Here is a 21,104-nt window from a genome sequence, read left to right on the forward strand (position 1 = left end):
TGCTGGGAGGAAACCAGGCATTAACAGAACTTTGGCTTGTTTCTGATCTAGCAAGCATTTTGGTAACACCTATGACATGCCCTGAATATTTCCTTACAAAACGCTCAAGACTTTTTCCCTATTTGAGAGCGATCTATAGGAGGTCTTTATTACACCATCTTTTATGCGTCTACTCCTAACAAATATCAGAGAAATACATCAGATGCGACAATTTAAACTTTCACCGTATCTGAAAGTATACATCTCTTTCAAAGTGTATTTTCAACATGAAAAGAGCTAAAAATCACAATTATATTCCATTGTGTAACGCGTATGAAATCAAGACCATTTGCGTAGCTTCCAAAGTGAAACTCTGGAAAACAGTGAATTCATTAAGTATTATTTTAGGGAAGGGCTCGTCCCCCCCCTTCAACTTCACCGCACGGCCTAAGCTATACTTGAAATACTCCACAAGTATTGTCAGTATCTTTGTCTAAAAGAGCCAGCTTCTGGGAAATTTCAAGTTGTAATTATTTTAGAAATCACAAGCCATTTTTCCTTAATCTTGCCAATTTTAATGAAGAAAAAACATTAGCATTTCAATATACAAAAGTCCAATAAAACATGATTTTTCTTTTAAATCAGTGAATGGGTAAAGTTCGTGTTAAACTTATTCAACAGTAAAAGTCTTCCAATTTCCACTAATAGATTTTTTTCCTTTCTGTTTTGACTACAGGATAATGACAATCCAGAAATAAATAGCTATAAATACATTCATTGTTCCTATTCCAAAAATAGTCACATAGGGAAGACACAAAACTGAAATTAACTTATTTGAATTTGTTTCTTTACAATGAGATATGGGCAAGTTATAGCAGAGTGACTCAAGACAGGAAAAAAACAAGTAGGGAATAAATTGGTCCAGTATTGACATTCATGAAACATACGCAGTTAATTCATCCTTTAAATGACACTACTCAGTTGATTTTTATTTGTTTCGGGTATACATAATGAAAGCAGTTTCCTTTGAGTCTTTGCCGAGGACAGGTATAGTACCCTGGAGACACTGTAGCAACCCCCTTCAGTATGCATGTGCGTATATATAATTATATACAAATAATCATGCATCCACACACACGTTTGTATAACACTGCATGTGACGGTTAAATCCATCATTCATCATTGGCAGCACTTGTTCCTCTGACTTGGCCTTGATTACGTAACTGCAGAGAAAGAAAATACACAGTTAAGCATTAATAATTTCGTCAAACCGTAAGTCTCAAATAAGCAGTTTTATTCATGTCCAAGAAAAATAGGGCAGGGCAGTCAAAACGCCACCAGGACTGAGCAAACCACACCAAAGCAACGCAAGACTCGTTAGGGAATCTTAATTTGGGCGCTGTCCTCGCTGGTGGGCAGCAGCTCCGGGCTCGCAGGAGCCTCATGCTGGTCAGCAGGAGTTTAAAACTGCTTTGGCTGGGGATCCCATCCGAATTAAAACACTCACAGCGGGAAACAGCAGCGTTAAAGTACGGGAACACATACTCAAAAGCTCGCAGCTCTTAGACAACGTGCTTCCCACAGCAACAGTTTTAACACAAATATCGGTGTGGAATTGGATTTCAAGCACGTTAACAGAAGATGACAGTCCACAGCATCCCTGAACGGCGTGGACTGAGTCCACGGGTCACTTTGCTACTGGGTGCGTAGCAGAATGACGCTCATTGACTGTCCCCCGGGGTGCTCGCAGGCTGCGGAGCTCAGCGCAGCGCTGGGGTGACACCAGGTCACACACTCCGGGTATCTGCACCAGATCAGCACAAGGAATCGGGAGAAGGTCTCTGTACCCTGGACACCTGGGTCACCTCCAGCTGTTGATCACCACAGGTTATCAAACAGGAGGGAGGCAAGGCCCAGAAGTGTTATCTGGACATACGTCCATTTAGATGATTTCTGCCAGCAATTCCCATCCATCAGAACATTAATCCCTTTTCTCCTTTTCCAACCAGCATGACTTACACAGCTTGATATGCCTCAGAACCTACAGAGAACTCCTCTAGACGTCAGCAGCCAAAGTGCCTCGAACGGAACCCTTCTTACGCATCTAAACGTAAAATAAAACTGTGAGCTCCCACATAAAGAACCTCTCGCGCTGTTGGTTAGTAAGAGAGAAGTAACCATCGACATGACCAGACGGCGTTTCCCTGGCCAGGCCGGCTCAGCTCCAGCTGAGGGTTTGCAAGGGGTACACAGGGTTTTTTGGTGGGGACCAGCTGGTGGGTGTTTGACGAAGCACAGGTGCTCCTCACCTCCCCAAATCAGACACACAAACCCAGTGAAAGAGAAACAGTGAGAAAAGGATGGGCTGGGACAGAGAAACTCTGGAAGAACACTGGTGAGGATTCAGAGAGTAAGAAAAAAGGAACAAAAGCAGAAATCCTGACTATAAAAAAAAACTAAGAAAAATCAACTGAACGTGAAGAACAGGACAAAAGAACCAAACTGCACAGAATCTGAAGAGAAGGGTTAGCGCAAGGCAGGGAGAAGAAAGGGTGTTAATGAGAAAGGGAACAGCAACAGAAAGCGATGTGTGTAAGGAAATGTAACGCTGCCAATGGTACTCGGCTTCCTTTCTGCCGTGGTTTGTTTTTAAGCATCACAGAACTGCGCGGTGCAACGCTGCCAACACAGCCGCTGTTCATCCGCAGGGATGCAAACGTGACGATGTTCTCGTCACATTAAGCACCTTATCGCTCAGTGCTCACTTCCCAGTGGCCATAAAACAAATGCTTTGTGGTATACTTGGGATTTAATCAAAGTTACTGTTTAGCACAATGGATGATGTAGTTGAATATGAAACTTAAAAACAAATGATTTGGGATAAAATCAGCATTCACGTTTTATTTGGCAGTGACATTTTTGCCTTTAGGTTATTGTCCAATAATGCACTTCACCACAAAAACCTCAAAATTGCATCATTTATAGGTGTTTGTAGATACCTCTATTGTAACAGTTTAAAAGACTAAAATTTAACAGTAGGTCCCCACTCCTCTCACATTTCACAATATACATAGAAAACCTGTGTTAGTGTAACTAAACACATTTCTCTTGTGAAAAACTGACTTCTTCGGCAAATAATACACTTAAGTTCCTGATGCTAACATCTTACACAACAAGCTATTTGAAATAAATTATTTGCATTGCTTTGCAAAACAAGAAAATACTAAATAAATACATTTGATATTTAAGAAAGAGGGTAAGTGTTACACCCAGAGACAGGTGTTCTGGGTTTTGCTTAAGGTAAGAACTAAAAAGTAGCAAATATTTTGCAAAAAAATATCTAAAGGAAGTTACTTACCAGTGAGAAATGCGAAACAGAACTTTGTCTACCAGAAGACAAACATCCACAGAGACACAAAAGGGAAATATCCTCACGCACACAACGTGTCAAGGGCTGCACTCCCTGCACTGCCACCACCCTCCCCAGAGAAATGGGGTAAGTCCATCTCACTCCAAATAAAGAACTAGAGGTGTGCCAAAGAGAGCACTTCGGACAATAATCTGTTAGAGTAAAGTGGTTACACCCCCAGGAACACCATAACCTATGCCTAGAGCCACCTTAAGTAGAATTAAAGAAGAAATCCACATCATTTGAGATATCCAAATGCCAATGAGAGAGCAGAACATCTGCAAGAGGGAGTGAACATCGTTCTTTTCCAAAGCATATTCTGGGAACTGTCCAAGCAGACAAACCCTTTGGCTTATTTGAAAAGAAAGTTTGGTTTTACTAGCTCAGAGCATCTACCTATTGACACACAGAAGAGTGAAGAAACGCCTCTTCCCAGCCCGGAAAACTTCTCTAGGCAACGCAAGATGGCTCCACACAGCTCATAAAGTCCAAACGTGGAGAGCAAAACAACCGAGGCTGGAGGAGCTGCAGTCAGTTTTGATACTAAAAGAAAAGAAGTGCTGGGCACAAACCAAAAACCGCACTTCAGAACCACTGTCAACAGCAGGTCTAAAGCACCAGGCGATCTGTTCAAAGATGGAAGATGGAATGAGTTAAACTGGGCAAAAAAGCAAGTTATATCTGAAGATATCTTGTCTTGAGAGCAGGAAGACAATGGAAGGAAAGTGAAAAGCTGAACGGGTTTGGGGCTTAAAGCAATTGGCAAAAATGGGAAGGAAATAGAATTGCAAATCCAAAGACTGCAAAGAACTTAAAAACCAGCAGGATTTAAAATGAGAAAGATTCATGCCAAAGGTCAGGCTCTGGAAAGCCACTACATCCTGTCTGTGATGGTCCTCTAGTGCTTCAAGAAAAGAGTAGAGAAAGTGCCCTAATGGATGAGTTTCCTTCCAGCCATCGTTCCAAAGACAGATCGGGCTCTTAATTTTACTGACTTCCTTTTTGCAAGTGAAATGCCCAGTTTTGTGCTAATCAGGATGAGTGGAACCACTGTCGTGTGGCATAGTAAAGCTTGCTTGAAGACGTTTGAAGAGAAAAAGTGATCAGATCTAACGATGATTAGAAATGAAACAAAGCAAGGTGCATGATGGAAAAGCAAGATGACAGCTTTGAATTCTAACTGACAAGTGGTAAAAAGGGACTGAATGGGACTCTGTGCAATGGGTATGGTACCAAATAAAGAGCTGGCCAAGGCTGGACATTCTGGATTCAGTGACATCAGAAATAGTCATCGTGCAGCCACTTCCAGCTTGACACACCAGAGCGTGCAGAAGCTCGAAGTGCATGGGTCTGCGCAGGAGAATCACTAAAGGAGCTGTAATGTCCATCAGGAATTGCCCAAACACACACAAGGGGTGGACACAACATCGCTTGCGTCAGTTCCCCGACAGATAAACCCACAGCCAGACAGCACAACATCAGCCTCCCGAAAGCATCCTTACCGCCTCCAGCTCCTTCTGGGTTTCATCCTCCATCCTCCTGATGTCTTCCATAGTCAAATCAATCCACTTGTCAATCCAACAGAACAGCTGGCGATGAAAGTTGGTAAATATCCTTTTTTCTTGCTTTAAGAGGATAAAGAAACATTAGATAACAGGCTTACATTCTGCCAAAGACCAGTGAAGTGACTGCCGCTGCTCAATTGGAAAAGCTATAATCTTTAGCTGCACGCAGTTTCAAACTGCTACAGGTTCAGTCCCCTCACATTCCTGGATCCAATTTTAAAGCAGGGTCACTTCTCACACGCTTTAACAAAGGAACAACAACCAAAAAAACCCCACAAATTTCACTATCAAAACAAAGTTTCAAGGAAGTTCAGCAATTCATGGTATTTGAAAATGCTGAAGAATGCTTTTAAAATCTGCCCTGTGCGCCCCATCTCCCAGCAACACCCCAGCACCAGGGAAGCACTTACCTTTTGTATAAAGTTTTCGACTTTGTTCTGCAGTCCCCACCATTTAAATTTGATAGTCACCAACTTGTAAGCACACATTTTAGGACACTCTTCATCAGTTGCCAGCTCTTTCTGTTTATGGGTAACAGGAAGAAATTTTTAATTTCTTAAAAAATTCACTTCGGTGAAACTTAGTTAATATAATTATTAGAAATTATAATTTGAAGTCATATACTAGAATTATAAATTATATTATTAATTTATCGGAATTATTTTACTATGATTATAAATAAGTATTCAATTTCTGCCCTCTGCTTTAAGACACACACTGCTAGTCTCCATGGAACCGTGAACTTTTTCTTTCTGCTGATAAAGCTTTCATAAGGTTGTAATGTCAGTTCTCAGTACCTTCCAGTTTGGCCCCAAAGGTCCTCTCTTTGTCTTAACCGACTGGAATAACGCAGGGTCTTCATCAGCTTTGTAGTCCTGTAATATAAAAAAAACACCACCTGAGAGTCCGGAAAAAAACCAGTGTGTGTGTATATATATATATATATATATATATATATATATATATATATATATTTTCCTTCATGTACAAGAGCTTCAGCAGACAGCACACGAGTTACTGTGCCTGCCACCAACTGCAACCTACTCGGGCCCTCAGGTCCTGCATATTCTGGAGGCTGAATGCAATAGTGTTTCCACCCCCTCAGTCCTTGGGTGGAAAAAAACGACTGATTATGACTGCCTTTTAACAGTAACACTGAATAGAAGACAATGGGAAAAGGATCAAGCTATAGGAATGGATAAAGAATGACTGAAGTGAAATATACTTGGCAATTTATGCCTTTGCAGTGCAACCTCCTTCCTGAAAAAATAGTAAGAGCAAAAATATCAACAAAACCCATCAATATTTCCAAGTAGCAGACTGCTCACCCAAAAATCCACCAAAACATTAATATTAAAAATCGCATTCACTAACAAAACTTGTGGTGTCTCGTACCAGAAGTTCTTCATAGCTCTACACTATGGTACATACACCACACAAGGTTATAGAAACGCACTGTAGGATGCAAGTTTTCAAATATGCTGTGATCAGAAAACATGCTAAGGTAAGAACTTTGCTTGCATATGCAATCTGTGTTTTGGCATTTAAACTCACCTACATACCTGGTGTTTTACGCCGTGGCATCAGGCTGGATGCCACAGGGACACCCGAGTCCCCAGGACAGGACATCACCTGTCATCCTGCCTCACTGCACAGGGACAGACAAAAAGCAACTCTGCCCTTGCGTTTAGGACTCACATATAAGCACAGCTGGAAACACTGGGAAAAAATGCCATCTACAAGTAAAATGGAGGAGTGAAAACAAAAATACAAAGAAAACAGATGAGTCATGGTAAAGTTTTCTGTGCTAAAGACCACAGACAGAAGCTTTGAGCCAAGACTCGGTTAACCCAAAGCCTGTTAAGGATAGAAAAAACCCTGCCTAGAATAAAGCTGAGATGGACAAGGGAGCATTGTAGGAGCTCTCTCAATACACAAACCCTACCAGCATGCAAGGAAAGAAGACTGGACTCGAGCCAAAGCACAAATAAACAACAGTTCTTTGCACAGTTCAAGGAAAATATCTGTGCAGCAAGAGCTTAACTCCTGACGGCAACAAGTCCTTCTTAGGAAGAAAAACGGGCGGGTGTTGGAACAAATATTACAGCTGAAAAGCCCTGAAGCCCTCTTGAAAGCTAGACAGGCAAAACATCATTATGTAGCACCATAACAATACAGAGGAGCTAAAAACCTTTCCAAAGAAATACACAAATATAATTTCATAGGCAGTTTCTGCTCAAAATCTCAGTATAATATGCATGAATGCAACAAATCATTATAAAGAATTATTCAGAGAAACTGTGAGCCATGAACAATAAAGTAATAATTGCAACAAACCCAGAATCTGGGCGCTTCTTTACAGTTCTCATTCTTATTTATAAGACTTGCTAAAAGCAATAACAGTACTGCTGATAGCACATAGTTCATTCTATCAGGTAGTATAGAACTCAAAAGCATATCTACAGGACAGAATGACTTCAAGAAAACTTAGAACCCAAGATAAAAATGACACAAGTCTGATGTCTTATCTGCAGATTCCTGGAAAAAACTCCCTGAGCACAGAGTGGTGTGAGACTAACAAGGCAGGTGGACACCATGTATGGGGTTTCAACTCAAAACTGCATTAGTTTTGATTTCTCATTGTACAAAAATAGCTATAAACCTGATTTCAATTTCTTTGTTTCCACTACACTCTACTTTCTTAGAAATTGTTTCCAAAAATGTTGCCTCTTCTGATGTCAACCAAGCGTTCACTTCTGCTTACTCTTTCAAAAGGCTTATTCTCCTAGGAAGTGGTTTTTATATACAAATCACATAAAGCTGAATAGATTGTATGCTGGAGATGATTAAGAGAGGGCAGGGTTAAATTTATATCTAAAGAAAGCCACAGATGTTGGCCAAATTATTTCTACACATACTTAAATGAGCATGAGTTAACATATGCATGCCATTAGTATCTTAAAGAAATGTGCTATTTTTATATTTATGCTGATTGTAGTTCCGAAACTAAAGTCACTGCTACACTACAATGGATTAGACCAGCTTCGTTCACTGAACAAAAGGATAAATCTTGAATATATTAAATCTTTTGAAGCTTATGAATGTAGCCCCAATGTACCCAAGACAGTACCTTTCAGTTGGTTTTCCAGGCTGAACTGTGACTGAGAAAATGAATGTACAAATAAAAACTCTCCTTTGGCAACACTGACTATTCCTTTTTCCTAAAAAAATGGGCTCACCAAAACCCCCACCCAGCCACTTAGAATGATAATTCCCAAACAAGCAGCACAGTCACAAAAAAAGTACCATGAGACGCACATGATTTCAGAAACTACCCCACAGAGTGAATGACTGACTGCACTAATGTCCACAAACAAATATGAAGAAACTGTAGGAAAGGAATCTCTGGAGAAATAGAACAGGTGGAGAACACCTAATGCTGCACAGGGACACGCACTGCCCAAAACCAGCAGCCTTCCCAAGGCATGAAGTAAGCATGTGGGGCAGGACGGGCTTGTCACCCTGATGTAGCTGAAAAAGCCCTCGAGTTCCATCACCCAAACTTCATAAAGATATTAAAACTGCAACTTTTTGGAGCAGAAGAGACTGCAAGTGTGGGTCTCAGAGAATTTCTGCTGCCCAACTAACCCCTGCCTGTCCAGAGAAGGGGCGACAAGCGGGTGGAAAGGGTGTCAGCTGCGGATAACTCACTTAGCAAAGTCTGCCCAGGAGTCTGAGCACAAAGTCAGTCTTTACTTAATGAAGTCAGGACTTTGCAAAACTGAATTTCTGGGAGATGAAATGGAAACGAATCACGTGGTGAAAACGAGTCCCAAGTATTCCTGCGCTATGATGGGCTACACTGTGAGTGGATTAGATGTGCTCACAGGCGTATAGGTGGCTAAGAACCGCAACAGGCCAGGTCTGACCACTAAATACAGACTGATCTCTCAGAGATATGCATCTTCCAGCTTCTGGTACATCCCAAGTTTCTTATCCTTCCACAAGTATCTGCTGCTGGCAGCTAACAGAATGCTGAGTTAGACAGATCTCTGTCCTGAGCCAAGAAGAAAACTTCATTTATCATCCAGTGTCTGCCAGCCTTGGGCACGAAGGGACCCGGCAGCACCACGGGCAAGCGGCACCACCCAACTGCGCGGAGGCACCGGCACCAGCCGTGCTGGGCACTGAGAGCACGTCCAAGAGAACAAACGCGGCAGACATTCACCTACCAGTTCAGCCCTACAGCCACATGGAATGTTTGAAACAACACGGGGCAGCAAAACGATGCTTCACTGCATTCATTTGGTTTACAGGGAGGTTCTCCAAATATTTTGCCCATGTACATCCACAGATGAGTTGGGTAAAATCCATACCATTTTAGTTTATTCGCAATCAACACAAAGCATCGATGGAACCAACTGCAAGCTGCATCCACATCCCAGCAGCAGAGCGTGTACTTACTCCTGGTTCTACTTGAGTTCTATCTGCAATGTCAATATGGACAATTTCAACACTCTTCCATGTGTTTGGATCTAAATTGTGCACCTGCAAAAAGAGAAAAAGGAATGATTTCCATGCTGGCACCTGACACAGTGGTGCACCTCATGCACTATGTATGCATGCCATGGATTGTTTTCTGGACTTCATCTAGGCAGTGTTCTCAAACCCCATCCTTTCTTCCTCTGCCTTTCTAAAAGGGAACAGCCTCCAGTTACAGTTTGGTTCACTCACTAACCAATTTTAAATCAGCACAGTGTCTTCACTTCTCGTACATTCAAGAAAACTGGATTTAAGATTAAACTCTATTCTGCTGTGACACTTGTTAGCACTAATGAAATCAAGCTCTAATTAGAAACATTACCCATTCAGTAATCTGCACAAGCTTTTTGATCTAGCAAGAAGCCGCACGAATTCCAAAGCGCAAATATGGCAGCTTTCAATTATCTGCCTAAATCTAGTAGGTTCCCCAAATCATAGGGCTGCCTGTAGTATGGACCAGATGAAGTGTGTGCGCCACGAAGGTACAAAGGTCTGACGATGTAACCAGCCGTGCGCTGTTCAGCATCCCTAAACTGACACAGTGAGCGGGGCTCTCCAAAAACACCCTCCTCTGCAGCACAGCCCGTGCTGCACTTCATCCAGGCGCTGAAAATACACTGACAACTGCTCCTTTGCAGATGGGTTTTAAATATGTTTGTCACTATAGATAAATCTCCTGAAGAGACCGGTGAACCAAATCGACTGTCTAGGGAGGAAAATGAGAGTATTGCCAGCCTGGAAAATTTACAGAAGCAGCTTCAATACATAACTCTACAGATAAACTCCAAAAGCCCCGTGAATCCTGTTTTCAAACAAACTTGTCAGCCTAAGTAGCACTAGCATGTCTACAGTAAGAGAATATGAAATTAAAAAGAACTTACTGAAAAGCCATTGAAATATTTCAGTGAGAATCAAGCATCTGCATTGACCTCACTATATAAAAACCCAACCTCTTCTTGTTCTTGTATCACATTAGGTGAGACAGCTTGACCATCTCCAAGGGATTTGAATAATGCTTTTCTTGTGTTACATTAATCACTGCTAGGGCTTTGACTTTATGCAGTAATTCTCCACCATTAGCACATATAGAACACTTTATCTGGATGACTCTGTATTGAAAGTATTACTAGTGCTTGGCATCTAAATCCCAACTCACGTTCTCTGATGTCCCCAAATCCGGTTTATGCCAGGTCTCAATTTTTATGAAGAAATCATCTTTCATGTATTCATTCTGTAAGAATTAAAATAACAAGTCATGAGTCTGATTAAACCTCTCTGCCTAAAGTTTAAATAAATTGTAGTTACATATAATCCACTACAAAGACTTGATTAGTGACAGATTTTATTTAAATTATAAAAAACTAGCCCACTTACCTACACATAGATATAGGTACAATGAGATAACTAGTATCAAAATCTTAAGTATCAGCTACAGCAGTAAGTACTAAATTAAACCCAGTCGTGTTTGAGAAATTCAACTCTAACTCTGTGCACACAAATAGAAATAATACTGTCATTTACCACCCCTTTTCCTCAACCCTGAAATTCTTTACCTCTATGTTAAAGCAATTTTCAAATCATTAATAAGGCATAAAAGCATATGCAAAAAAATGAAAGTGTTTCTCTGACAAATTACAGTTCTTTCTAATTATAGCCACGTTCAGACAAAGTAACACGGAGCTCTATGCCAGCAACCCTGGCAAGACACATAAAAAAGGCTGGAGCGAGCTTGCTAGAGTCAGAGTCAATTGTAGCAGTAATAACAGATAATACACATTTCCAAATAAAACAACATAGGATGGGTAGTAATTCGAATACTCACCGTCACAACTGGTCATTGGAAACACATGCAATGAAAACAAAAAGGAAACACAAATCATTGTTAGATACAATAGTTTCTGAAAAGTCCCACAAGTCACAGTTGCTGCTCAGTACAAAAAACGTTCAACATGAGTGTGACAGCATTTGTGTGCAGCAGGTCAGCGCTCAGCACACTGACCCGCCAGCCTGAGCCTGAGGAGTCTGAGATACGATAGTTCAAATGGATCGACAGCAACACAAAGAGCCTACTCTTAGAATGCACGGAATCAAAAGCAATAAAACAAAGCAGTCACCTATTCTAGCAGACTATGAACAACTAAATTCTTTTCAAACTTGCTCTGTTCTAGACCTGAAGAGAAATCACCTCTTCAGCTTATCCCAGGGACACCCAGACTGCGGGAACCAGTAACTGGTGTGTCGAGGTTGCTCTGCAGAAACTCTCCTTTTCAGAAGAGATCACATTAAAATTTGAAAGATAGTTTCCACTTGATGGCACTCTCTTTTCTCCTAAACCATTTAAGAATAACCCTTGACTGCACACTGACAGCGAAACACACAACAGGTGACCTACTTGTTCTGCAGTAGGGATACGCGTTCCAGGCCTTCTCGTGGAACACCAGGGAGCCTTCTGGAGCGATCATCCTCACAAACCCTGGAACTTTACTGGGGAAAAACAAACATCCACGACAGTTTTTCAATATTTGCCAGCTGAAATTCCTCATTGATTTCACCCACTCTAATAAGAAAGGCACATTCTACCTAAGCGCTTTAAAGGTGATGATGTCCAAGGTACCCACTGTTAAATATGCAGGAAATCCAACAATGTTACTGATCACATGATAATTAAGAAAAAAAATGGGGCAGGTAATTGAGCTAATTGAGACTGAGCCATAATATTGGAAGCATTATGATGACGATGAAAGCTGCACTTGCTTTTCAAGAACAGCAACGCCAACTGCTGAGGGAAGGCACCACTTAAGAGATGTCACCTCCAAACCCTCCAGCACCACCGCAGGGTCCTCAGCAAGTGACCTGGAGCTCAGCGGTGCCACCAGCCCCCTCAGCTGTACTGGACCCTGCAGCTCCCCCCGGGCAGCACATTCACCATCACTCCCCAGGCCAGCAGAGCGCCCGTGGCTGCTGCCAAAAATTGGATGTTTGAGAAAAACGTAACAAAATCCGACACAAGAGCAATTTGGTATTTTCTAGATTACTTGAGGCTGGAGCCCTGAAGTAGGAGACTTTAAACACACCACATGTATGCATGTGCATAAGGGACAGAGTTCGATCTCTGTAGGCGCTCCATCCTCAGTTTCTGTTCCTGTTCTCTTTTCTTTTAGATTCGGGAAAAAAAAGCCATCTGATGATGCCTTTTTTACACTGCAGGAACCTCATGTCCCACTCAGCTGGGACTTCTCTTTTTCTGGAAAAAGCAAACACAATTCTTTCAGCTCTTGCACACAAGCCATGCTGCCCACGCTTGTCTCCACTCTAGTTTGTCCACACCTGAAAGCGCAATGCCTGAAGCCAACCCACAGGAACTGGGGGCACCAACCCCACACAACGCAGCCCCAAGCCACGTTTGCCCTCACACCTCCTGCCACGCGGCTGCGACACTCAACGTGAGGGTGACACTCAACAGCGCTGCTGTACAGCATTTATTTCCCCATTGTCTTTGTGCCCCCAACTGTAAATGTATTCAGCTCTCCCACTTTAAAAATCTTTCTCCAATTACAAACATGTGGAATATTAAGCCTCACAACTTGCCACACATCACAAATCCCAGCAATACGGCTGCTCGTGTGGTGCTGCAGCCCCCTGAGTAATACCCACTGCTAATCCCTGCAGGTTCAGACCCCATTTGCGTCAGTTTTCCACATAGCCCTGGGTTTACCTGCTCTGAAATGAATGCTGCCTTCAAAAAATATTCTTTACCTTACTCATTCTCTCTCAGAAAAACATCGCCCTACCACACCATAAGAACTTATAGAGTGTTTTTAAAGAGCACTCAGGCAATCAGAACTCCTTCTTAAACACCCGAACACATAAAACCATTTCTCCTTCATATTGTAATAACTATCCTCCTTTCCTCTGTCCTTCTGTATCAACATTCCTGTCCTTTGACTATCCTACAAAGTATCTGTGGTACCAAGCCCATCATTTCAGCTATATACAAAGAATTCAAGTTACTCCTACTTAGAGATGCATTTGCCTATTCACAGATGGGACATTTTCCACTGTTCTCCATTACTCTATCCCACATTATTTAAAATCCACTGTATTTCACATGTTTTCCCACCCACTAGGGTATTCATGCACAACTCAGCAAATTACAGAGTGGTACAAAACCACAAGCACCCCAGAACAGCAAACAATGGAAGGCTGCCCCTACTTTTAAACATTTCTCACTCGATAGCAACTGACTATATTATGTGTTGGTTCCTCTCACCTCTTTAAATGGTAGATTTTGTGAGTATATTGTCCCTTCTCGCCATCCTTCTCATAAGGCTCATTTTTTAAGACTTGAATTCCTTCGCCACCTCCTGTTTCATTTTTGCTAGCTTCTGCCACAGAGTAAAGTTGCCCAACTTGATACTGAAAAGTTAACAGAAGTAAAATTTCAGTATTAGTGAAAACTTTTAATGCATTAAAAATTTAGCTGTTCCCAGTGAAAATTTGGTAATGCAAACAAAATTATCAGGAAAGTAAAATATACCATATAAAAATATTTAAGAAAGCTTGACAATCTGCTGGTAAAATTTATCTTTAGTTCACAAACAACAGGTCTATAATCAGATTGTTTCGTATTAATGCAACACTCGGGTACAGCATAACAGATATGCTGTTCTTCATTTTTCTCATCCTCAAAGCACGGTATGTATGTACGTTGTTCTTAATTGTATAAAAGAAATAGAATTTTTAGTTTACAGATTTTCAAATGACTGATTTCCAGCTCTGAGGCTCCCAAACTAATACTTGAAACCATCTAGATTCCGCCCTCACTGGACCCATCAAATGCAAACTGCAGAAGGAAGAAAGCACAGCATTTTCCTTTAGATGTATGTTCAGACATCTCTCGTGACTTTAATTTCAATTTAAACTGCCAGCTTCAGCTCTTGGAAGATGATTCCTGCCTTCACCTTTAGGGAAAGGTTTGGAGTCACCCAGTACTTTGATCAGCAGCAAAACTGCTGCAGCACAGAACTGCACAGTTATTTTCAGGCTCATAGGCCAGAGTGGCTCAGACACAACTAAAGGTTCTTTCCCTGCAGGCATTTGCCTCCTTGGAAACTCACTGGTGTGCAGGAGGTGATTCTGCCTGCGTGGGGGTTACACACGTGATAACGCACGGGAAATGCTTGGATCCCAATGAGACACCAACACCTTCCCACCCAGCGCCCCAAAACATGAGCGGGTAGGGTCAGGACATACCTCTTGCACGGAGCAAGGTAAAACCACTCGGCTGAAAAAGAGCAAATTCAACAAAATGAATAATTAGGCTTCATCTGCACATAAGAGACATAAACTGTAACAAAGACATCCAAGAAGTGTCAAAATGAGCTAATTCAAGTGTTCTTTTCAGAAATACGCTGTGACAGTAAGGCTGTGTGGCTATAATGCAACAAACTCAAGCAAAATTCAATGACAGATATGTTACAAAAGGAAAAAAAAAAAGAGTTGTGGACATTAGAATCTGCAGAGAGGAGCCAGGAAATCTAGTATCTACTCACAACCCTCTATTGTGCTGAATTCATTTAAACTTTGATGCGTGAGCTTTTTTCATGTGTTACACAGTAAGCAGTCCCATCTGTACAATTTAGAATGACAAACGTGCGGGCCCTCAGAGCCTGCACGTGAATTTTGGCAATTACAGCAGTTATGAATCATTTTAAAAGCCACCACTGCCCATGTCTCATTCAAGTGGCAGAGGCCGGCATGTTTCTGATGCACAGTGTCGCTCTAACACAACACTGGACAGTTCACAGCAGCGTTCGAGGATGCCGAAGTTTATTTTTTACAGCAATACTGCACTGTGCGGGCAGCATTTTGCAGTTTCACCTAACACAATAAAATGGACAAAGACAACACAAGTCATTATTGCTGCAGAACATCATCATAAGCGAACTGCATTGTTCCCAGGGCTTTTAAGCGATGTTACCTCCAAACACAGCATAGCCCAAGGGCAGTCGCAATAAAATTCCCATAAGGAGTTCTATTATATCTATCACCTGTCTGGGCATTAGCAGACGCTGACTCAATACTTAGTCAGGACACATTTGTGCCTCACGAGGCAGTACAGGAAATTTTTGGGCAACTTCAGCCTTAGTCTTCAACAGGACAATATGTAAAATACGAGTGTCATCAGGAAAGTACAGCAAATGTATAGGCACGAGGAAAGGTGAAGAAATAGAGAACTGTAAGGTACAGGGGTTTTTTAAACTTAAGAATGATGACAAACAACACAATAATTAAAAAAGAGCCCAATATCATGGAAATCTGATGAGAAGTCACAAATAAGTACAGCCCACCATCTCTTGTGGGAGCTACGAGACAGACAGACAGACAGACAGACAGCACAGGCTGCCGCTCACACACAAGAGCGGGACCCTCGGTTCTGCCCTGTGTGCGGGGACAGCGGCAGCTCAGCCCTGCCAGACAGAGCTCAGGGAAATCTCTGAAGTGTCCTCGGGTGCCTCTGAGGAACCCAACAAACACACTTGCCACCGTCTATTATTTTGAACCTACGCATCAGCTTTAAAGCCAGAGGGCAGGCTCCACGTTACCGGCTGCGAAGGGGCGGGAGGGGGGAACAAACCGGCTGGAGCCCCGAGGGCAAAGATCTGCCCAGGGACACGGAGCTCCCGGCACCAGGGCAGAACCGCGGGGCGATGGAGCCCGACACGGCCCCGGGCAGCCGCGCTGCTCCCCAGCTGAACCGGCACCGACCCCCGAGCACCGGGACACGCGGGCGGCGCCGCCGGGCGGGACAGCGGCCCCGGAGGGGTGCGGGACACGCTGGGACACCCGCTGTGCCGGACGCGACTCGGCCCGGGCCGGGGCTGAGACCGCCCGCCGGGCCGGACACGGGCAGCAACCCGGGGCCGCAGCGCGGGACGGGGAGCGGCGGCGAAGCGCGAAGCAGCCCCGGGCCCGCGGCGCTCCGGCCGCCCCCCGAGCCCCGCGGCGGCAGCCCGGCCGGATGGGTGCGGCGCTCTGGGGCGCGCCCGCCGGACACCGCGGCCCCTCGAGGCCCCGCGGCGGGGCCCGCCCGCGCCCGGGGAGCGGCCGAGGCGGCGGCCCGGGCGCTGCGAGCTCCGCTTAGCGGAGCCGGGGGCGCGGGGTGGGGCGGGCCCGGAGCCGCTCGGTCCGCGGGGCGGGGGGAGCGCGGACTCACAATTCCTTGATCAGCACCATCGTCCCGAGCCGCTCTGCGCACGCGCGGCCGGCGCCGCCTGCCCATGCTGCACCGCGCGCTTCCGGGGGAAGCCCCGCCCCCCGCGGGCCGGCGCGCCCAATCCCGCCGCGCCGTGCGTCCCGGCGCCCGCTCCTGACCCGGGCGCACCCGGGCACGCCGCGCGATGCGCCTGCGCCGGCCGCCACCAATCCGAGAGCGCGCAGCTGCCGCAGGCGCCCCGCCTCGCCCGTGGACAGCCAATCAGGGCGCGCCGCCCAGCCCGGCTCCGTCCCGGTGCCGCCCTCGCCTCGCGCGTCGGCGCGGTGACGTCATCGCTGGGCAACGTCAGCGCCGGGCGCTCCCCGCGGTGCTGGCGCCCCCTGCGGGCCGGGCCGGGCGCTCCCCGGTCTGCGGGAAAAGCGGCGTTACCGGGCGTTCCCGCCCCGCCCCGCGTGTGCCGGGCGGCGCTGCGGACGGAGTCACCGGGCAGAGGTTCCTGCGGCCGGAGCCCCCGCGGACCCAGCGGCAAATAAATCACTTTATCGCAGCGATGGGGCGAACGAGCGCTCGGCGGCACCGGGAGCCGGTTCCAGCGTCCGCCGGTCGTTATTCGGCTTTACCGTGTTCCCGGTGTGATTAACGATGCGCTCAGAGCAAAGCAGCTGGGTAGCGTTTCCACTTAATGCCGTAATTCAGGTAAAACCACAGGATTTACTTAAAATAGTGTATTCCAACTGAATTTATTTCTAGTTTCTGGACAGAAAAACCAACCCCACGTTTAAAGACCCGACAAAGGGTGAAACTTTGCAGTTCAGCACTGCGGGAGGGACACGATTCCGCCTCAAACCCAGGAATAGCTCTGGCTGTGGAGCCATTCGCGGCACCTCCACTTGCAGAGGTTGTTGTTGTGAATAAGCTGCCCCGTCGCTAACCAGGTGCATTTCAAATGGACATTTGTGTCAACTCTCAACCCATAGGACGCTTACCTGCACAACTTTAATTTATGGGTAGCTACTGCATTTTAATTCCTCCGTGGGGTAATTGCTGGTCTCCCAAACTGGCTGGGGCAGATTTTCGGCCCCTGATGAGTTGCTGTTTGAGCATCATTCTCAGCACACCCCCCGTGTTCCCCTGCTTGTTGTGCATCTTTCTCCCCAAAGCCAGCGCTGACCCGGCCCCCCACCCCACCCCTGCCCCCCCTTCCCCACGTTCTGTTTGCCGGGAGCAAGAGCGAATGATGCATTTGCACATCAGCTCCGCTACAGGAGAGCAGAAATTCACAGACAGGAAAATTACATGTTGCCAAACGACAGATAAATGGCTTTAAAGAAAATCCTCAACAGGCTCTGCCTCTGAAAACATATTTTCATTCAAGTGAAAGGCGGATGCTATGGAAACTGCTGCTCAGACCTGCGCCTGCACCGGCTTAGTCTAAGGCAAAGAAATGCCAAAGGGCTGTGCCAGGGCACAGTGGTGGGGCTCTAAGTGGCTTCTTCCCCAAGCTCCCGAGTATTCGGTATTTTCCTTTATTTGGTTTTGCAAAACCCTGGCTGAGTGCAGTCCCCTGCTGCGGCTCCTTCCCCATATGGACACCATTTGTCTTTTGTTTACTCCAGCAGCTGCAACGTGTACTCTCCCCAAAACCCTCATCCTCTGTGTTTATAGATAAATTATACCACACACGATAGCATCATCAAGTAGCTGCATCCTGCTGGTTCCAGAGCCCGCGTAGACTGATCACTTCAGACCCGCCCGTGCGTTTTCACCACAGTCTCTGCCCATGGAGGGGACATTTCCCCAGGAAGCTGCTTAGTTCCACCTGGTCACCAACACCTACCTCAGCTCAACGTCCCCTTCTGCACAGGGCAGAAGGAAGATTTAAGTCTGCAAGTTCCAGCTGGCATCAGTATGGGGAAGACCCATCATAGCTTCACAGGGAAGATCCATCGTAGCTTCACGGGGAAGATCCACCGTAGCTCCGGCGCTCAGTTCTCCCCATGCAGCTTTGGGACCGGGCAACCCCCGAAGGTCCTTCCCACCCTGCATGTCCTTTTGCTGATGGCTAACAACAGCGAGCAAACACCGCTGCTCCCACCACCTGCTAGGAAAAGGAAAAGCAATTTCCAATCATTATTTGTAATACGAACCTACGTTCTGCCGCACAAAGAGCGCAGGGACGCTGAGCACAGCTGCCGCACGTCGGTCACGCCGCGTGGTTCTGCAGCCACAGAACACACATTTCCACACGAATTCTTCGCTTCTCAGGCACAGGCCAGAGGAACAGCCCAGCAACAGGGAGCAGCGTGCTAACAAATTCCTTCCCAACACCATCCTACACCAAGAGACTGAAGTACTGAGACAACTCATGCTTTAATAGACACTGAAATCACAAAGGAAGAAGGCCAAATGCCTTAGCAATTTCAATAAAAATATGAAAATCTTTTTACATGGTAAATTTCATAATATAAAAAGTTTAATGCTGTCTGGAAACAGAGTTTTAATTTACAAAGAAAGTCCATATAGGCCAAACATGGCTAACACTGCGTACAAGGAGAGCAAGTGCTTAAAGAGCTGCTGCTTGGAAGAGTCTTTGCTGACAGTGCTTTGAGTTACCACCCAACGCTCTTGGGAAGGAGTTCTGCAACCGAGGGGCCACGTTTTCCACGCGCATTTGCAGCCTTTCTGGACAGCATGGCAATGCAATGAACCCGAAACTGCTCAAACCCATTATTACCACCTCGCCTGAAACTGCCAGTGTTTCTTAACAGATTCACAGATACTTCTGTGCACCCGCATCTATTCTGCAACTTGAAAGAGATGGTCACAGAACAGGTCTGACCTAATGAAAGGAAATATGGCCCAGAGTGATATATGTGGGTGTAGCACCCCTTCAATGTTTTTTCCTGCTTTAAGGCAGGTATGATTAAAAAGAAGGAAAATCAGTACCAGGCCAGAGTGCAGGCTAACCAACAAAATCAAATTAAACTAGATTTTGATCAGAGAGATTGTTTACTGTTCCCATTTAGTTGGAGCTAAAGACAGTCAATAAAAGGTCTGTAATCTCACACGGTAAAACGAACTGGGCAAAACCAAACTAAAATATGTTCTGTGGTTCTGGAGAATTGTTGCATGTGGCAGGCTTAATGTGAAAGTGGATAACACCTAATTCTTATTGCTCACTGTATTAAGCAGTGTTGTCACTTGTACCATGCACAAATACAACAACGACAAATGCATTTAAACTCCACAGAAGGAATTCTAATATCAAACGGAGAACAAGTTATTTTCATTTCCTGAATTTCTCCACATACTGGGCAAACCTGATAAAACTTTCTTCCTCACAAAGGGCTTGTTTCTCACTCAGGGGGTGGAGGGGTGAGGCACGAGGTGTGTGAAGTGTCTCCCAGCCACGAGCAAGCATGCAGCTCCATGGCTCTCGTTAAGCCAATGCAAGTGCCCTGTGTCAAGCCGATGGAAACATGTTTCCCAAAGGACTTGTTCTAGTGACACTCACCTCCCGTATTTATACAACACCAATTTTCCCAAACACTGAACTCCCTCTACATCTGAACCCATCCCTGTTTCTAATGCGCCCCCCCCCCCCCCCCCTTAAAAAACAGCAACAGAAGAACGACCTCCCACCCCCATTTAGATCTTTCTGAAAACTTTAAGCCAGTACGAAATGTACTGGCAGCATGGAAAGGGGTTGTGCCAGAATGGCAATATAGAACTTCTACAGATTAAAAGATCCTTTAGTTATGGAAGTAAACTACAAGTAAAGAGGCTTATTTCTGGCATGTTATGCAGCACTACAGGGAGTATTTGCTGTTGCTATAAACAAAAAGCTGCCCACTTCCATCCTGGGTGTTCCTGGGATGTCGTTACGCTGGTTAGAAACAGCTGAGGTCACATGAAGTCTCTCAGTCGTGTGACCACAGCAAGTTGCATGATCAGCAATATCAGAGTCTACACCACGGGTAGACACTGTACTGACTCATTCTGGCCCACTATTCTAATTTTTCCTGCCAAATGATGAGAAGATGATGTCTAGCACCAAACCATCACAGAAAGATGTAAAGTACAGACAATAACTTGCATCATATGAGTTGAACAATTTACTCAATTGTTTTGCTACATTGCATAATATGAGTAGATGAATAACTACTCTTTTTGTCTTTCTGCACTGAAACTTTTGTGATCACCCATCCCTTGTTAGCTGACTGTAGCAACACAGCCCTATATTCTTTGCCTTTAGTGCTTAAGATCTTGCGATGGCAAAAAGGAAAAGATTCTCCTGAAACCAGTGTATTCTAGAACATACTCAAAGTAAGCGTTTGATATATGCACCATGAGTAAGCTGAGCCTAAGGAACTTTATATTCTGATATCAGAAT

General features: G+C 44.9%; 1 protein-coding gene across 1 annotated transcript; it reads right to left on the reverse strand.

Moving 5' to 3' along the window:
• Window positions 1–418: 418 nt before the first annotated feature.
• Window positions 419–16,837, reverse strand: PITPNB (phosphatidylinositol transfer protein beta). Its single transcript, XM_080355550.1, has 10 exons — window positions 16,712–16,837; window positions 14,749–14,779; window positions 13,766–13,911; window positions 11,856–11,979; window positions 10,652–10,726; window positions 9,418–9,501; window positions 5,751–5,828; window positions 5,364–5,474; window positions 4,891–5,013; window positions 419–1,202 (listed from the first exon to the last, which is right to left on the reverse strand). The coding sequence occupies exons 1-10, from the start codon at window positions 16,729–16,731 to the stop codon at window positions 1,152–1,154; spliced, it is 843 nt and encodes a 280-aa protein (XP_080211676.1). The 5' UTR covers window positions 16,732–16,837; the 3' UTR covers window positions 419–1,151.
• Between the last annotated feature and the right edge of the window lie 4,267 nt (window positions 16,838–21,104).

The sequence above is a fragment of the Nesoenas mayeri genome (assembly GCF_963082525.1).
Source record: "Nesoenas mayeri genome assembly, chromosome: 17".
NCBI classification, from domain to species: Eukaryota; Metazoa; Chordata; class Aves; order Columbiformes; family Columbidae; genus Nesoenas; species Nesoenas mayeri.

Excerpts from the sequence above, each read along its gene's own strand:
- PITPNB (XM_080355550.1), bottom strand. The coding sequence starts at position 16,731 with ATGGTGCTGATCAAGGAATT. Across the intron at positions 11,980-13,765 it reads AAAATCTACCATTTAAAGAG|TAAAGTTCCAGGGTTTGTGA; the intron begins GTGAGAGGAACC and ends GTTTTTCCCCAG. Across the intron at positions 9,502-10,651 it reads ATTTGGGGACATCAGAGAAC|GTGCACAATTTAGATCCAAA; the intron begins GTGAGTTGGGAT and ends CTCTTTTTGCAG.